General features: G+C 45.9%; 1 protein-coding gene and 4 non-coding genes across 5 annotated transcripts; 2 read left to right on the forward strand and 3 right to left on the reverse strand.

Moving 5' to 3' along the window:
• Nucleotides 1-1,191: 1,191 nt before the first annotated feature.
• On the reverse strand, nt 1,192-1,263 carry TRNAD-GUC. Its single transcript has one exon. It is a non-coding gene; the product is annotated as a tRNA-Asp (tRNA).
• Nucleotides 1,264-2,287: 1,024 nt separating this feature from the next.
• On the reverse strand, nt 2,288-2,359 carry TRNAG-UCC. Its single transcript has one exon. It is a non-coding gene; the product is annotated as a tRNA-Gly (tRNA).
• Nucleotides 2,360-3,045: 686 nt separating this feature from the next.
• Nucleotides 3,046-3,128, forward strand: TRNAL-CAG. The gene has a single exon. It is a non-coding gene; the product is annotated as a tRNA-Leu (tRNA).
• Nucleotides 3,129-8,871: 5,743 nt separating this feature from the next.
• On the reverse strand, nt 8,872-11,238 carry HSPA6 (heat shock 70kDa protein 6 (HSP70B')). Its single transcript, XM_012639614.1, has one exon. It carries the CDS (start codon nt 11,137-11,139, stop codon nt 9,208-9,210), a length of 1,932 nt encoding a protein of 643 aa, XP_012495068.1. The 5' UTR covers nt 11,140-11,238; the 3' UTR covers nt 8,872-9,207.
• A 664-nt stretch (nt 11,239-11,902) lies between these two features.
• Nucleotides 11,903-11,973, forward strand: TRNAG-GCC. The gene has a single exon. It is a non-coding gene; the product is annotated as a tRNA-Gly (tRNA).
• Nucleotides 11,974-14,304: the final 2,331 nt, after the last annotated feature.

The raw sequence follows: 14,304 nt of genomic DNA on the forward strand, positions 1-14,304 counted from the left end.
AGTGAGACTCTGTCTCCAAAAAAAAAAAAAAAAATACTGAAGAGAGAAACACACAGCAAAATATTAATAGGGGTTTTTTTGTTTTGGGTGATGGAAATATGGGTGTATACCTTTTGGTTGTGATTTGCTTGTTCTCGATATTGTCTACAAGGACTATGTATTACTATTCTTCATGGGAAAAATAATATCTTTTGTAAAAATGGGCATATGACTACGTGCCAGGTACTTTTACATATATAATCTTCCACCCTCAAAAAAATCATTCAGAATAGGTACAATTATTACCTTTTTTATATATACACACATATACATAGATGATGAAACAGAGGCTCAGAAAGATTGAACAACTGGCCTGAGATCAAAGAACTAGTGAGGTGGAACAGGTGAGATTCAAAATATGTTTGGTTCCAAGAACCTACACTCTTTCTCATGCAGGGCACTACTTCAAAGGACTTTAGAGTCAGAAATGATGTCAAAGACCGTGGAGTTTGAACGCTCCTCCAGTTTAAAGATGAAGAAACAGAGGCGACTAGAAAAGTTAAATGACTCGCCCGAAAGCAAACCATTTGTTAGCGATAACAACAAACAAACAAATAACACACAAGATCAGGTCTCCTGATTGTCAGACCAGTTCTCATTTGTATTAATATTCGGTTTAGACATAAAGTCTTTGTTATTACCCATCAATCGTCGTAGGGGAAGATGTTTCACAAGTTTGCACATCTTCGTGTAATGTGGCAGTGGAGAGTGCCGACTTAAGAATTCAGGCTGACCACTGCAGAACAGCAATATATACGGGAGAAGGGACGAGGGAGTGCCTATTAAGTCACCGGTGTAGGAGATGCCAAGAAGATGGAAATCCGTCGTCCCGGGTTTAACGCAGACCGGGACCCTAGGATTCTCTCCCAGTAGGCAGCAGGCGGTTATGGAAATGGGTGACGATTAACCCAGTGACAGGCCCATTCAGAGGTGAATCAGGTGGAAACTTGTTTACAAGATTAATCACCCAACACCTTTATGGAACGCAGAATCAAGGTCAAGGTAACTTCACCGACTCATACTCTTGCCCATATCCACGAACTTCGCAAGCGAAAGACAAGCTTTCCGGGTGAAACTAAGGTTATTTAAGAATGATTTTTGTTTGGGGAACGAGAGAGAACAAAGTTGTGGGGAAAGAAAAAGCTGCTCATTCTCCCCGTCGGGGAATCGAACCCCGGTCTCCCGCGTGACAGGCGGGGATACTCACCACTATACTAACGAGGACAACGACGAACACTTGGCCAAACTTGATGATTAGGAAGATATTTCCAGATAATGACTGTCCAAAGTTGTCCTTTAGGAAAATATTTCTAAGTTACAAATGTACCTTCATGAAAAGTTGGTGATTGCTGACAAAATTGTACCACTACTTTTCTAGACCAGTATATTACAATAGAAACATAACGTGAGGTCCACATGTAATTTTTAGTTTTAGTTTCAATAGCCACATTAAAAAGTAAAAAGAAACAGGTGATAATAATTTTAATAATAAATTTTATGTAACCCAATATATCCAAAATATTATTTCAGCATGCGATCAGTATAAAAATATTATTAATTAGCTGTATTTTCTCTTAGTTTTCAAAATTCTGTATGTATTTTGCACTTACAGACAGCACATTTCAACTCGGACGTTAAATTTTCATCGAAAAAACAATCAGTATTTAGAGTTCATAAAATTTACACTTGTAAAAGTAGATTCTTATACCCAAGTTGTTCCAAACGTACTTAAACGTTCTCCAATAGCTAAACTGAGTATCTGTTTTAAATTTTTCACTTATTTATTAATTTCATTTATTTATTTCAATTAATTCATTAAATTTGAATACGCAGTTCCTTTGGACGCACTCGCCAATTTCAAGTGCTCCGTAGTGCTTGGCTACGGTATGAACCTCGAAGAAAAAGACACAAGAGCCCCTTTCGGAGGCTGAGATTCAGACAAGAGATCCCAGAATCCAGAAGATCCTAAAGATTCCTCAAGAGTTGGAAGTTTAAAAAGGAAGAGAGAGAGGAAAGAAGAAAACCTGCAGAATCTAATCCCTTCAAAACAAGCCCGGGGAGAGAAAGAGGCCAGGGTCAAAATAGGAAGCGAGGAGAGAAAGCGAGGAGAGAAAGCGAGGTATGGCTGTAGATGCTAATTTTACTCAGGCGTAAAATAGACATGTAGTGCGCTGCAAGTATCTCCTGCTTTCGCGCTGTGTTTCTCCATCTCACCCAGGAAAATGAGATGGAAAAGTAAAAGTTTCGTTGCGTTGGCCGGGAATCGAACCCGGGTCAACTGCTTGGAAGGCAGCTATGCTCACCACTATACCACCAACGCCTGCGCTAGCAAAAGCTTAGAATTCTTTATATAAGAGAAATAGAGGTCGTGAATTCCCCAACCCTGTCGATGGGATTCCTGTATTTATGTTCCCGAAGCAGGATACATGAACTTTTCACTCGGTAAAAACTGACTCCTCCTACTCCGCGCCGCCAGTAAACAGCGCGCGCCTAAAAGCGCAGAGGTTACTCGGCGCCGGGAGCAGAGGCCACGGTCGGCGCAGAGCCCAGCAAGCAAGCCGAGGCTTAGCGCGGCCTGGGGATTTTCCTCCGCCGCCTCGCCTCACCCTCACTCCCCGCGCAGCCCGGCGTTCCAAGCTCTCAGCTCCTAGCTCCCGGGGCCGAGCACCGGATTCACCGGGTGTCAGATTTGGTAGTGGCGATTTGGTGCCGAGGGTCCAAGGGCGGGCACAAGGTCCACCCTGAGGCTCAAACCCTCTAGAGAAGGAGAGGAGCGTTTGAAAGGGCGCCAGGAAGAAATGGAGCTTTAAGATTTAAAGTAGTGATCAAGGAAGTAGGAAAGAGCTGTTGGAGATAGTTTTGTTTTTCCTGCTTTGTGTAGTGAGCAGGAAGCTTTCTGGTTTTAATTGAAACAACAGTAAATTAAACACATTAATATGACCTGGTACGATGTACTATCAGTGTTTCAAAAACTTAAAATAAATCAGGAAAAGCACGTCTACGTGTGTCAGGATGGCCGAGCGGTCTAAGGCGCTGCGTTCAGGTCGCAGTCTCCCCTGGAGGCGTGGGTTCGAATCCCACTTCTGACAAACAATTCCGTTTTTCTCCTAGCTTCGCTCCTGAACCAAGCAGCAAATACTTCCTGAATTCTTGCAGAAAAAATTATTCATTAATCAACACTGCTTTTTATCCTGCTTATCTTACATATACGATTGATTGGGCCCCATTGTAAGTATAAAACCAAGTATTTCTTTTGTATTATAGGCATGAGACTGGTCTATGAAATCAGGAGCAGTTTGAAACTAAAATCTATCCCTAATTGTGACAAAAGTGTTTTTTACTTTAGACTCTGGCTTCCCAGTGCCTATTTATCCATTCCTTTATTCGACAACAATGTATTGAGCCCTTTCTGTGTGTCAAGCACACTAAGGCAGGCAGATCCTAAAGTGTCTTTTGACAGAACAAGGAAAAGCCCTAAACCCCGGATCTCCTAATTTGCTATAAAGCAATTAGCCTGAGTCTTCTACGCTAAAGTAGTAGCGTCAAAGAATATCGTTAAGCATCAGATTCTCCACCTTCTTGCCGGATGCGCCCCCATCACCAATCCTAATTCAGTAGGTTCCCAGTGTCATAGAAAATCAGGAAAAGAAATCAACAGATCAAATGTTGGGGTGGTGGGGGAGTGATAGGATAAATAAACTCATAGAGTTTGTTGTTTGAAGAATTTGTGTTTCTAGAAGATCACAAATAAGAGCTGAGTATGGGAAAAGCCTAATTGGCCTTTTGGGAAGAGGAAGAGCTGTTAAGAAGTTGAATGTGGGAGGTTCATAAGGGTGAAGACGGAAGGATCTTCAGGTTGATTAGTGAAAGTTTGCCAGGCAGAACTGCATTGATTTACTGGACTGTGACCTTGGGAAATACATTTGACCTTTCTAAGTCTTAGTTTCTTTTAAAGTGCATTTGACCCTTCTGAGCCTTAGTTTACTGGGTAGTAAAATGGTTGTAGAATTGATTGACATAGGAGCTTATTAGACATGATAGATCTCAGGCCCCACCTTAGACCTTCTGAATCTGCATTTTACAAGATCTCCAGGTGTTTTGTATGCACATTTGAGGAACACTGCTCTATCTAATCCAGGTGACTTTGCACAGGTTGATCTTTAACCTGGAATACCCTTTCCCTTGCTCCTCACCAGGCCATTTTTTATTCAGTATCATTTAGGCATTTACAACATGTCAGACACTGCGTTTAGAACAGAGGATACAAAGTTAAACTGAATACTATGTAAACTAAGGAGGATGATAGTGCATTCTTAAGGGAGACATGTAAAAAAAATAGTGTTTTGTTCTGAGACAGGGTCTTGCTCTCTCTGTTCCCAGGGCTAGAGTGCAGTGGTGTAATCATAGCTCATTACAAACTCAAACTCCTGGGTTCAAGTGATCCTTCTGCCTTAGCCTCCCGAGTAGTTTGGACTGCGGTGCATGCCACCACACCTGGCTAATTTTTCTATTTTTCATAGAGATGGGGGTAGGGCAAGAAGGGGCATTGGAGATGTCTCACTATGTTGCTCTCAAACTCCTAGCCTGTAGCAATCCTCCTGCCTCAGCCTCCAAAAGCGCTGGGATTACAGACATGAACTACTACACCTTGCCAAAAATAGTTTTTAGACAAACCTGAGCCTTAACCAAGTGTTCAAGGTTAACATCATCAGTGGTTAGTCAGAGTAACATCATGTATACTCTCATAATATGGTGGCATAGTCACTTTACCTCCGTGGTATTCTTCCCTAATCATGAAAAAATATCAGATAAACCCAAAGTAAGGGACAATCTAGAAAACACCTGACCAATATTCTTCAAAAGTGTCAAGGTCATGAAAAACAAGAGAAAACAGAGAAACTGTCACAGGTTGTAGGAAACTAAGAAGATATGATAACTAAATGCAACGCGCTATCCTGGATTGACTTCTGAAACAGTAAAGGACATTAGTGGAAAAATGTAAAATCTGAATAAAGTCTGTGAATTACTTATTGGTATTGTACCAATGCCAATTTCTTAGGTTTGATAAGTGTACCATGGTTATGTAAGATTTTAACATCAGGGGAAGCAGGCTGAATGAAGGATATATCGTAATTTTCTGTAGTGTCTTTGCAATTCGTCTGTTGATCTAAAATTATTGGAAAATAAAAAAAAAAATGGAAACAACCTGAAAGTGGCTACCTGTGAGAAAATTTGATTTTGAGTTCCTGATAATGAGCATGTATTTTGATTTATTCTTTTTTTTTTTTTTTGGAGGAACTGGGTGACATAGTTGTGATTACAATAATCAAACTAAGACTAAGGACTTTTTTTTTTTTTTTGAGACAGAGTCTCACTCTGTTGCCCTGGCTAGAGTGAGTGCCGTGGCGTCAGCCTAGCTCACAGCAACCTCAAACTCCTGGGCTCAAGCGATCCTACTGCCTCAGCCTCCCGAGTAGCTGGGACTACAGGCCACCATGCCCAGCTAATTTTATAGCTTTTAGTCGTCCGATTTCTATTTTTAGAGACGGGGGTCTCGCTCTTACTCAGGCTGGTTTCGAACTCCCGCGCTCAAACAATCCGCCCGCCTCGGCCTCCCAGAGAGCTAGGATTACAGGCGTGAGCCACCGCGCCCGGCCCAACATAAGGATTTTTAGATGTCTATTATACACAACACCGTCCCCAAAGAAACTAAAGCAAAATGATCAATGACGGCCATTTAAAAGTAAAGGAAGTAATTTGTTTGTTTAAATCTCTCCGTAGAAAAATAGATACCACCCAAGTGGGAGAATCTGAGGTGTTTTCACAGCTAAACACAATAAAATCTTCCTTCTTATACTCTTATAAAGGAGAATTTAAATCTCAGGACCACCACCTCCCCCAACTTCTTGTACAAAAGGGAAGGTCAAGCCTGGATGCTGAATCATGCAACACCCCTTCCTAATGGATAGCTGTTACTAACATTATGCATTAGCCAGATCCCCACAGAAAGGTAAAAGGCCTCAGGCATCTACAATGGCAGCCCCCACAGATCACTCATAAGGAAATTCTTTGGTGGCCTCCCATAAACAAGGACACGCAAATTATACCTGTAGGTCTGCAGGCTAAGCCTAGCCCCTAAAACTAAAGTCTGTTTGATTTCCTTTACAAGTTTATCTTCCCAGGTGCAGGACAGAGACAAGACAAGATCAATCTTTCTTCCATCTACCCAGGGACTTTGCGCAATTGATTCTTCCTTTACTCTTTTTTTCTCTTCAAGTATCCACCTATTCCTATGTAAAGTGTGTAGATTTTCTGGACACTAGCTAAAGTCTCACAAGAATGTAATCATTTGCCTTACCCTCTCCCCTTAAATACTGAGTTTCCAAATCCCTCTTCAGAGAGCACGGGCCACAGGGGCTTCTGTGGTTAGTGCTTTTCCTGGGCACGTCCTCAAACTTTGGGTTAATAAATCTCCATTGATTGAGATCTTTTCCTCAGTCACTTATTTTGGGTTGTCAGAGTGAGTGAGTGTGTGTGTGTGTATGTGTGTGTGTGTGTGTGTGTGTCGCGTGCATGTTTAAGAAAGAGGCATGCTACTGGGATACTGAGAAACTTCATTAACCCTGTGAGTACCATCGTTCCTTTTGGGAAGTACAAACAGGTTGAGGTGGTCAATGTTGGAAGTTGGAAGGAGATCCAGGAAAAGGAGAATGTAATACAGGGCATATATGTAACTCCATCTCTTTTTTGTAGGTTCCTTCAATGTGAAAGCAGGTTGCATAGAACTTGGGCCAGGTGCAGAAAAAAAAGGGTAGTTAAAAATGTGAAATGCGGCGGGGTGCGGTGGCTCACGCCTGTAATCCTAGCACTGTGGGAGGCCGAGGCAGGAGGATTGCTTGAGCTCAGGAGTTCGAGACCAGCCTGAGCAAGAGCAAGACCTTGTCTCTACTAAAAATAGAAAGAAATTAGCCAAACAACTAAAAATAGAAAAAATTAGCCAGGCATGGTGGTGCGTGCCTGTAGCCTCAGATACCAGGGAGGCTGAGGCAGGAGGATTGCTTGAGCCCAGGAGTTTGAGGTTGCTCTGAGCTAGGCTGACACCATGGCACTCTAGCCCAGGCAGGAGAGTGAGACTGTCTCAAAAAAAAAAAATGTGAAATGGGCCAGATGTGGTGGCTCACACCTGTAATCCCAGCACTTTGGGAGGCCAAGGCTGGAGAATGGCTTGAGTCCAGGAGTTCAAGGTTGCAATGAGCTATGATCATGCCACTACACTCTTACCTGGATGACAGGACAAGTCCCTGTCTCAAAAAAAAAAAAAATTGTGAAAATGACAACAAGGGCCAAATGGATGGATAGTTAGCATAACTTTCACCGTATATGCAAGAGATAAACCTAATCTACATATAATGTAGCCAAGCTCTCCCTCATTTCTGAGATAAAAATAAATCTCCATTGCTCATAGGATAGATACAGTATGAATTGGATGGATTGGGAACTCACACAAGTTTATTCTTGCTCTTATATTGTCATTTACCTAATTGGTAGTGAACTTGAGCCTGAAGATATTTTCCAGGTTCAGTCACTTGCTATAAAAAAATACGCAAATGTTCACTTAATGTGTAATGTAAACATACAATAAAATGTACACATTTCCTCTCAGGGCTCAACATCCAAATGTATTTTAAAGAAATAATATATCCAATTTCACAACATCTGGGGGAAGTTTTGGTAATAGAGTTATGGCCTATTTGTGAGGTGACATGTTCAGGCTCTACAATCAGGCAGGACAGGGTTCTTAATTCCAGCCCTCCTCCCTGCTGTCCCCACTTAATAGCTATTCAACCTTGAGTAAATTGTTTAACCTTTTGATCTTCAGAATCCTCATCTTCAAAAAGAGGATAATACCCTGTGATGTTGCATGAGGATTAAATTAGATTGTGTATGTCAAGTACCTTGTACCTAGTTAACATTCAACTATAATAATTAGTAATAGCTAATGTTTGTTGATAATATATGCCTAACATTCTTCTTTGTTTCTTACATATATTATTTAATTGAACCCTCACAACGATTCTAAGGCTGGTACTATTATTGTCACCATCTCCACTATAGGGGAGGGGAAGTTGAAGCTCAGAGAGTTAATTTGCACAGTATATAACATGGCAGAGCTGAAAATCTATGGTGTCTTATTCCAATATAGCCATTATACTACACTTTTGTTGTTAACAGTCATTATTAACCTCAGATCCATCAGCACAAACCAGACAGGACCATGCTATTTCTCTCGTATAGATAAAGTCAATAGTAACTGTAGTCGTATCACCAGACCTACTTTCTAAAAACTATTCCCCAAAGTCCAGGACTTGGAATCTTTTCTCTAAAAGAACAGTGGATAAAGTGATGTGCCTAAAAACAGCTCATAAGCATGTGAACTGTTTGTCAGTGTTATTAGGACCCGTAAGACTGGCAAACTAAACTAGGCTCCCAATACAGAATTTTTATTGTTGGGTCACACAAGGGAACCTTGCCAATACTTAAGTTTCTCCCCATTCCCTACCTTTCCAATTCCATCTCCCTCCCTCCCTCCTCCTGCACTATGAGTCACAATCCTCTCCTCTCATCAGCCCTCACACTTCAAGACTGTTTCAATGTGTCAACCGCAAACTTTTCTACTTACCCTGTCTCCCCTATAGAAATCATGCACACAGCCTTGTGATTTTTTCTTCACATTCCTCCTTCAGCACCCGCCCCAATATTTTCTGCTTCTGAAAGCCTAGCCCCTTTGTGTGCTTAATTGGTTGGAATGAAAACCAACAAGGAGTTTTAAAATTTTATTTAGATCTATAACCATACTTCACATAGCAAAATCCTTATGTGCAAGTAACAAAATACACAAAACGTACGTGAAAGCAATATTAAAGTGCCACACAAATATAAATAAATTAATGACTTCTTGTTTAAAGAGGGAGAAGAGGACTAAAGGAAAAAGAAGTCAAATGACAAAGACCTCAGTTATAAAACATACTGAGAGGAAAACTCCAGCTTTGGGGAAAAGACTCCCAGCCTCCCATCCCTGAAGTTACAGGGCAGGATCATAGAAGACAGTCTAGAAGGCCCACAAGCCCAGCTTCTACAAGTCACAGGTGACTTATGTTGAGGGGCCATTCAATCAACCTCCTCAATGATGGGACCGGTACTGGGGCTTCCCTGCCGGGCTTCAGATCCACAACTGCTGCCCCCAGGGACACCAGGCCCCCCATAGAACCTGGAGAAGATGGGGCGACAGATTTGCTCCAGCTCCCTCTTCTGATGCTCATACTCCTCCTTCTCTGCCAACTGGTTGTGCTCCAGCCAGGCAAGGACTTCCTGGCACTTGTCTTCCACTTTGCGCCTGTCCTCTTCAGGAATCTTGTCCCTAATGCTTTCCTCTTGCAAAGATCCCTTCACATGGAAGACATAGGCCTCCAGGGAGTTTTTGGCAGCCACCCTATCCCTCTGGGCCTCATCTTCAGCCTTGTACTGCTCAGCTTCAAGAACCATCCTCTCCACCTCCTCCTTGCTTAGTCGGCCCTTGTCATTGGTGATGGTGATCTTGTTGGCCTTGCCTGTGCTCCTGTCAGTGGCCATCACACTCAGGATGCCATTAGCATCAATGTCAAAGGTCACTTCGATCTGAGGGACTCCACGTGGGGCAGGAGGGATGCCACTGAGTTCAAAGCGCCCCAGCAGGTTGTTGTCCCTAGTCATGGCCCTCTCACCCTCATATACCTGGATCAGGACCCCAGGCTGGTTGTCGGAGTAAGTGGTGAAGGTCTGGGTCTGCTTGGTGGGAATAGTGGCGTTCCTCTGGATCAGTGTAGTCATCACCCCACCTGCTGTCTCCAGCCCCAGGGACAGGGGAGCCACATCCAACAGCAGGAGATCCTGTACTTTCTCACACTTGTCCCCCATCAACACCGCGGCCTGTACAGCAGCCCCATAGGCCACAGCCTCATCAGGGTTGATACTCTTGTTCAGCTCCCTGCCGTTGAAGAAGTCCTGCAGCAGCTTCTGCACCTTAGGGATGCGGGTGGAGCCCCCAACCAGGACGACATCATGGATCTGGGTCTTGTCCAGCTTGGCATCCCGCAGGGCCTTCTCCACGGGCTCCAGGGTGCTGCGGAAGAGGTCTGAGCACAGTTCCTCAAAGCGGGCACGAGTGATGGACGTGTAGAAGTCCACGCCCTCGAACAGGGAATCGATCTCCAGGGTGGCTTGGGTGCTGGAGGATAGGGTGCGCTTGGCGCGCTCACAGGCCGTGCGCAGCCTGCGCAGGGCCCTCTTGTTCCCGCTCACGTCTTTCCCGTGCTTCCGCCGAAACTCCTCCACGAAGTGGCTCACCAGCCGGTTGTCGAAGTCCTCTCCACCCAGGTGGGTGTCTCCAGCTGTGGCTTTCACCTCAAAGACACCGGCGTCGATAGAGAGCACCGACACGTCGAAGGTGCCCCCACCCAGGTCAAAAATGAGCACGTTGCGCTCTCCGGCACCCCGCCGGTCCAGCCCATAGGCGATGGCGGCCGCCGTGGGCTCATTGATGATCCTTAGCACGTTGAGCCCTGCGATGGCACCTGCGTCCTTGGTAGCCTGGCGCTGCGAGTCGTTGAAGTAGGCGGGCACCGTGATCACCGCGTGCCTCACAGGCCGGCCCAGGAACGCCTCGGCGGTCTCCTTCATCTTGCTCAGCACCATGGACGATAGCTCCTCGGGGTAGAACGTCTTGTCCTCCCCGCGGTAGGACACGCGCACCTTGGGCTTGCCGCCCTCGCTCACCACCTGGAAGGGCCAGTGCTTCATGTCCGACTGCACAGTCGCGTCCGTGAACTTGCGCCCAATCAGCCGCTTGGCGTCGAACACCGTGTTGTGCGGGTTCAGCGCAGCCTGGCTCTTGGCTGCGTCGCCGACCAGCCGCTCGGTGTCGGTGAAGGCCACGTAGCTGGGCGTGGTGCGGTTGCCCTGGTCGTTGGCCAGGATCTCCACCCGGCCCTGCTGGAACACGCCCACGCACGAGTACGTGGTGCCCAGGTCGATGCCGATCGCCAGCTCCCTCGGCGCGGACATGGCCGTAGCTTCTCGAGCTCCTGGGGACGAGTCGAAAACCGAGTCAGATGCACGCGGCTGCGGAGTTGGTGCTGCTCGGGGGTGCTCAGCGGTGCTGCTCTCCTCTCGGTTTCTCTCCAGCCTGCCCAGCTCGCATCTGCTGGGCTCCGCTTCCACGGGCTTTTTATCCGTTTGCAGGAGACCCGCCTCCTCCCACCCCGGCGCCGAGAACCTTCCCGCACCTTCTCGGCCAGCCGAGAGCCGCCCGTACACACCAGCCCCGGGCTGACTCAGCGGGGAGGCGCCGCGCTGACGCGGGAGAAGGTTCGGGAGGATCTAGCCTGGCGAGGCGGGGTGAAGGTACGGCCTCGCCTACACAGCAACTGAAAGGAAGGGCGGAGAAAGTTCCAGCTTCTCCCGGCTAGTTCTGACTGAGGGCGCTCGGCTGCGGCAGAAGCCAGGGAAGGCGGTCATGTCCCTAGACACACGGTCTCCAGGGGATCGGTTGGGGGCCGGATCCCCCGCGCGCAGGCCTGCGGACTGCCTTAGAGAGCGAGTCTGAGTCCGGCGGCCCGGGAAAGCCGAAAACATGTTACCACGCCAGTAGAGCCAGGGCCTCAAAGCCAGTTTAAATTTTTTTTCCAAGTCGTAAAATAGTATCTCGAAACATGAAGACAATATTTTTTAAAACTGTGATTCAAAAACGACGCCTGATTCCCTGTAGAACGCATCCAGAACAGGGGTGCGGTTAAGGGATGATACTGGAGAGCCATTCACGTCGTAAGCATTGGTGGTTCAGTGGTAGAATTCTCGCCTGCCACGCGGGAGGCCCGGGTTCGATTCCCGGCCAATGCAATGCGCCTCATTTTTTTCTCTGTCACCTTTAATTTACTTAAATGAATTTATTCTTTTTCTATTCTAGAATTTATGACACATAAATAAATGAAGCCAGCTGGCCGAAGACTTGGGGTTCTTACGATTATGTTCCCCCTCCTTTACCAAGTCGCTTCCCTCAGAGGAGCCAGGACATCGCGCTGTGACTCTGGAACTCCGGAGCGAGCTCGCTGCTCCGCCCGGGAGAGAACGCAGCACAGAGGGAGGAGGATGCAGTGAGAGTGTCGCTCCTGTTTGCGACACCCCTCCCCGACGTTGTATCGCCCAGGAGCAATATCCCCAGAAACCCCCTGGAAAGACATAGTGAGTTTTTTCCGTGGCCTAGCCCCATGACTCAGGTGGAGAATAAACTGCTGCAGGCCCCAGTCCATCCAGCGCCCAAGGTCGGAGAACCAGATGGGTTCACTGGGCAGTAGAGCCACACTAGTTCCCCTGGGGCCTGTGGCTTTACGAATTGAGTCTTTGCGACGTCCCACTTTCTTTAATCCAGAACATCCCATTTGGGATTTTCTGCTAGGTTTGGACTTACACTGAAAGCCAAAAGAAGGAGACATTTCCGAGACTTGAAGGTTGAAATGTACTGGAGGGAAGAGAAGCAAAGTATTACCTGTGATTTCCCCGTGTGGGGATCGAACCCTAGTACTATACTAACGAGGATCATGGCTACACCGTGTGGCAGCTAGAGAGCATGGGGTATACTCTAATATACTTTAAGCAGTGTATTAAAGGAACTTAAATTTAACTTTTATTTAATGTTATTTGCCTGATTCAAAGGAATCTTATAATTTTAAAAAAGAGAGAGTAAGCCGCTCTTTTCTCCCCGGACAGGTTAGAACCCACTAGGAAGCTCACGGGGTTTTTGAAGAGGGAGGAGGGAGTCAGGAAGCAAAGATCGGTCCCGCTCCTGGGCTGGATTTCTTGGTCAATCCTCTCTCCCAGAGTACCAATGAGAAGGAGCAGGCTGGTTTTGCTGCTAGAAAGATCAGCTGTACTGGGAAGGTGATCGGTTCAGGAAAAAGGGGAAAGTTTGAAGAAGTGTGCACCAAATGACTTCCACAGTGTGAAATGAAACTGTCCTCAAAAAGAAGCCTAAGGCCAGGTGCGGTGGCGCACGCCTGTGATCCTAGCACTCTGGGAGGATCGCTCGAGGCCAGAAGCTCCAGTCCAGCCTGGGCGAGACCCCATTTCTACTAAAAATAGAAAGAAATTAGCTGGACAACTAAAAATATATAGAAAAAATTAGCTGAGCATGGTAGTACATGCCTGTAGTCCCAGCTACTGGGGAGGCTGAGGCAGAAGGATCGCTTTGAGCCCAGGAGTTTGAGGTTGCTGTGAGCTAGGCTGATGCCATGCCACTCTAGCCAGGCCAACAGAGTTGAGACTCTGTCTCAAAAAAAAAAAAAAAGAGTCTATTTCATAACTCTGGGTTTGGGCAAGAAAAAAAGTTAAAAAAAAAAAAAAGGTATAACTTCAGGAGGGAGAGAAGCTGTCAGCTTTAAATTCATTCACTCTCAGAGTCTAGGCCAGCAGGGCTTGGGTGCCAGAGGGGAAACATTTTAGGTGAGAGCCTGCAAAAGAAAGGTCTTCATCTCAACAGGGAAAGGTGTCCTGACCTGAGGTTCTGTGCCCTGGCTTGTTCAGAGACTGCCTTGTCTGTGCTCCTCCAACCTCTTTGAGCACTCAGCAGCCTCAGAACCCCACCTACCCACCCACCCCCAAGTGTTGCAGGTATAGCCCCAAAGCAGGCTGTAAACGTCAATGCTGGCATGTTTCCAATGTCATTCACTTCTTTTCAATTAATCTGTTCAGAGAGGTTCAGGCAGAGGGGAGCTTATGTATGCAGTAGAAGTTTTATACATACACTTAAACATACCCATTTATGTTTAGTAGCTTAGTTTGAGTATCTTTAAAAGTAGAACCAGACCTTAAAGTAAGTACTTAAATAAACATTGTGGAGTGGAGGGATGCTCATGGCCCAATAATAAATGCAAAACAAAGCAAGCTGTAGAGCAAAATTTATAATATGATCCAAACTATATATAAAGGTCTGTGACATCAACTACCTGTACATCCTTGATCAAATAATTTCACCTGTCTGGGCCACAGTTTCTTCAATTTTCAAATGAGGAGATTGGACTATATTGTTCCTTTTTTTTTTTTTTTTGAGACAGAGTCTTGCTGTGTTGCCGGGTAGAGTGCTGTGGCGTCAGCTTAGCTCACAGCAACCTCAAACTCCTGGGCTCAAGTGATCCTCCTGCCTCAGCCTCCCGAGTAGCTGGGACTACAGGCATG

Source organism: Propithecus coquereli, unplaced genomic scaffold (assembly GCF_000956105.1).
Source record: "Propithecus coquereli isolate 6110/MARCELLA unplaced genomic scaffold, Pcoq_1.0 Scaffold140, whole genome shotgun sequence".
Lineage (NCBI taxonomy): Eukaryota > Metazoa > Chordata > Mammalia > Primates > Indriidae > Propithecus > Propithecus coquereli.

Excerpts from the sequence above, each read along its gene's own strand:
- HSPA6 (XM_012639614.1), bottom strand. The coding sequence starts at position 11,139 with ATGTCCGCGCCGAGGGAGCTGGCGATCGGCATCGACCTGGGCACCACG.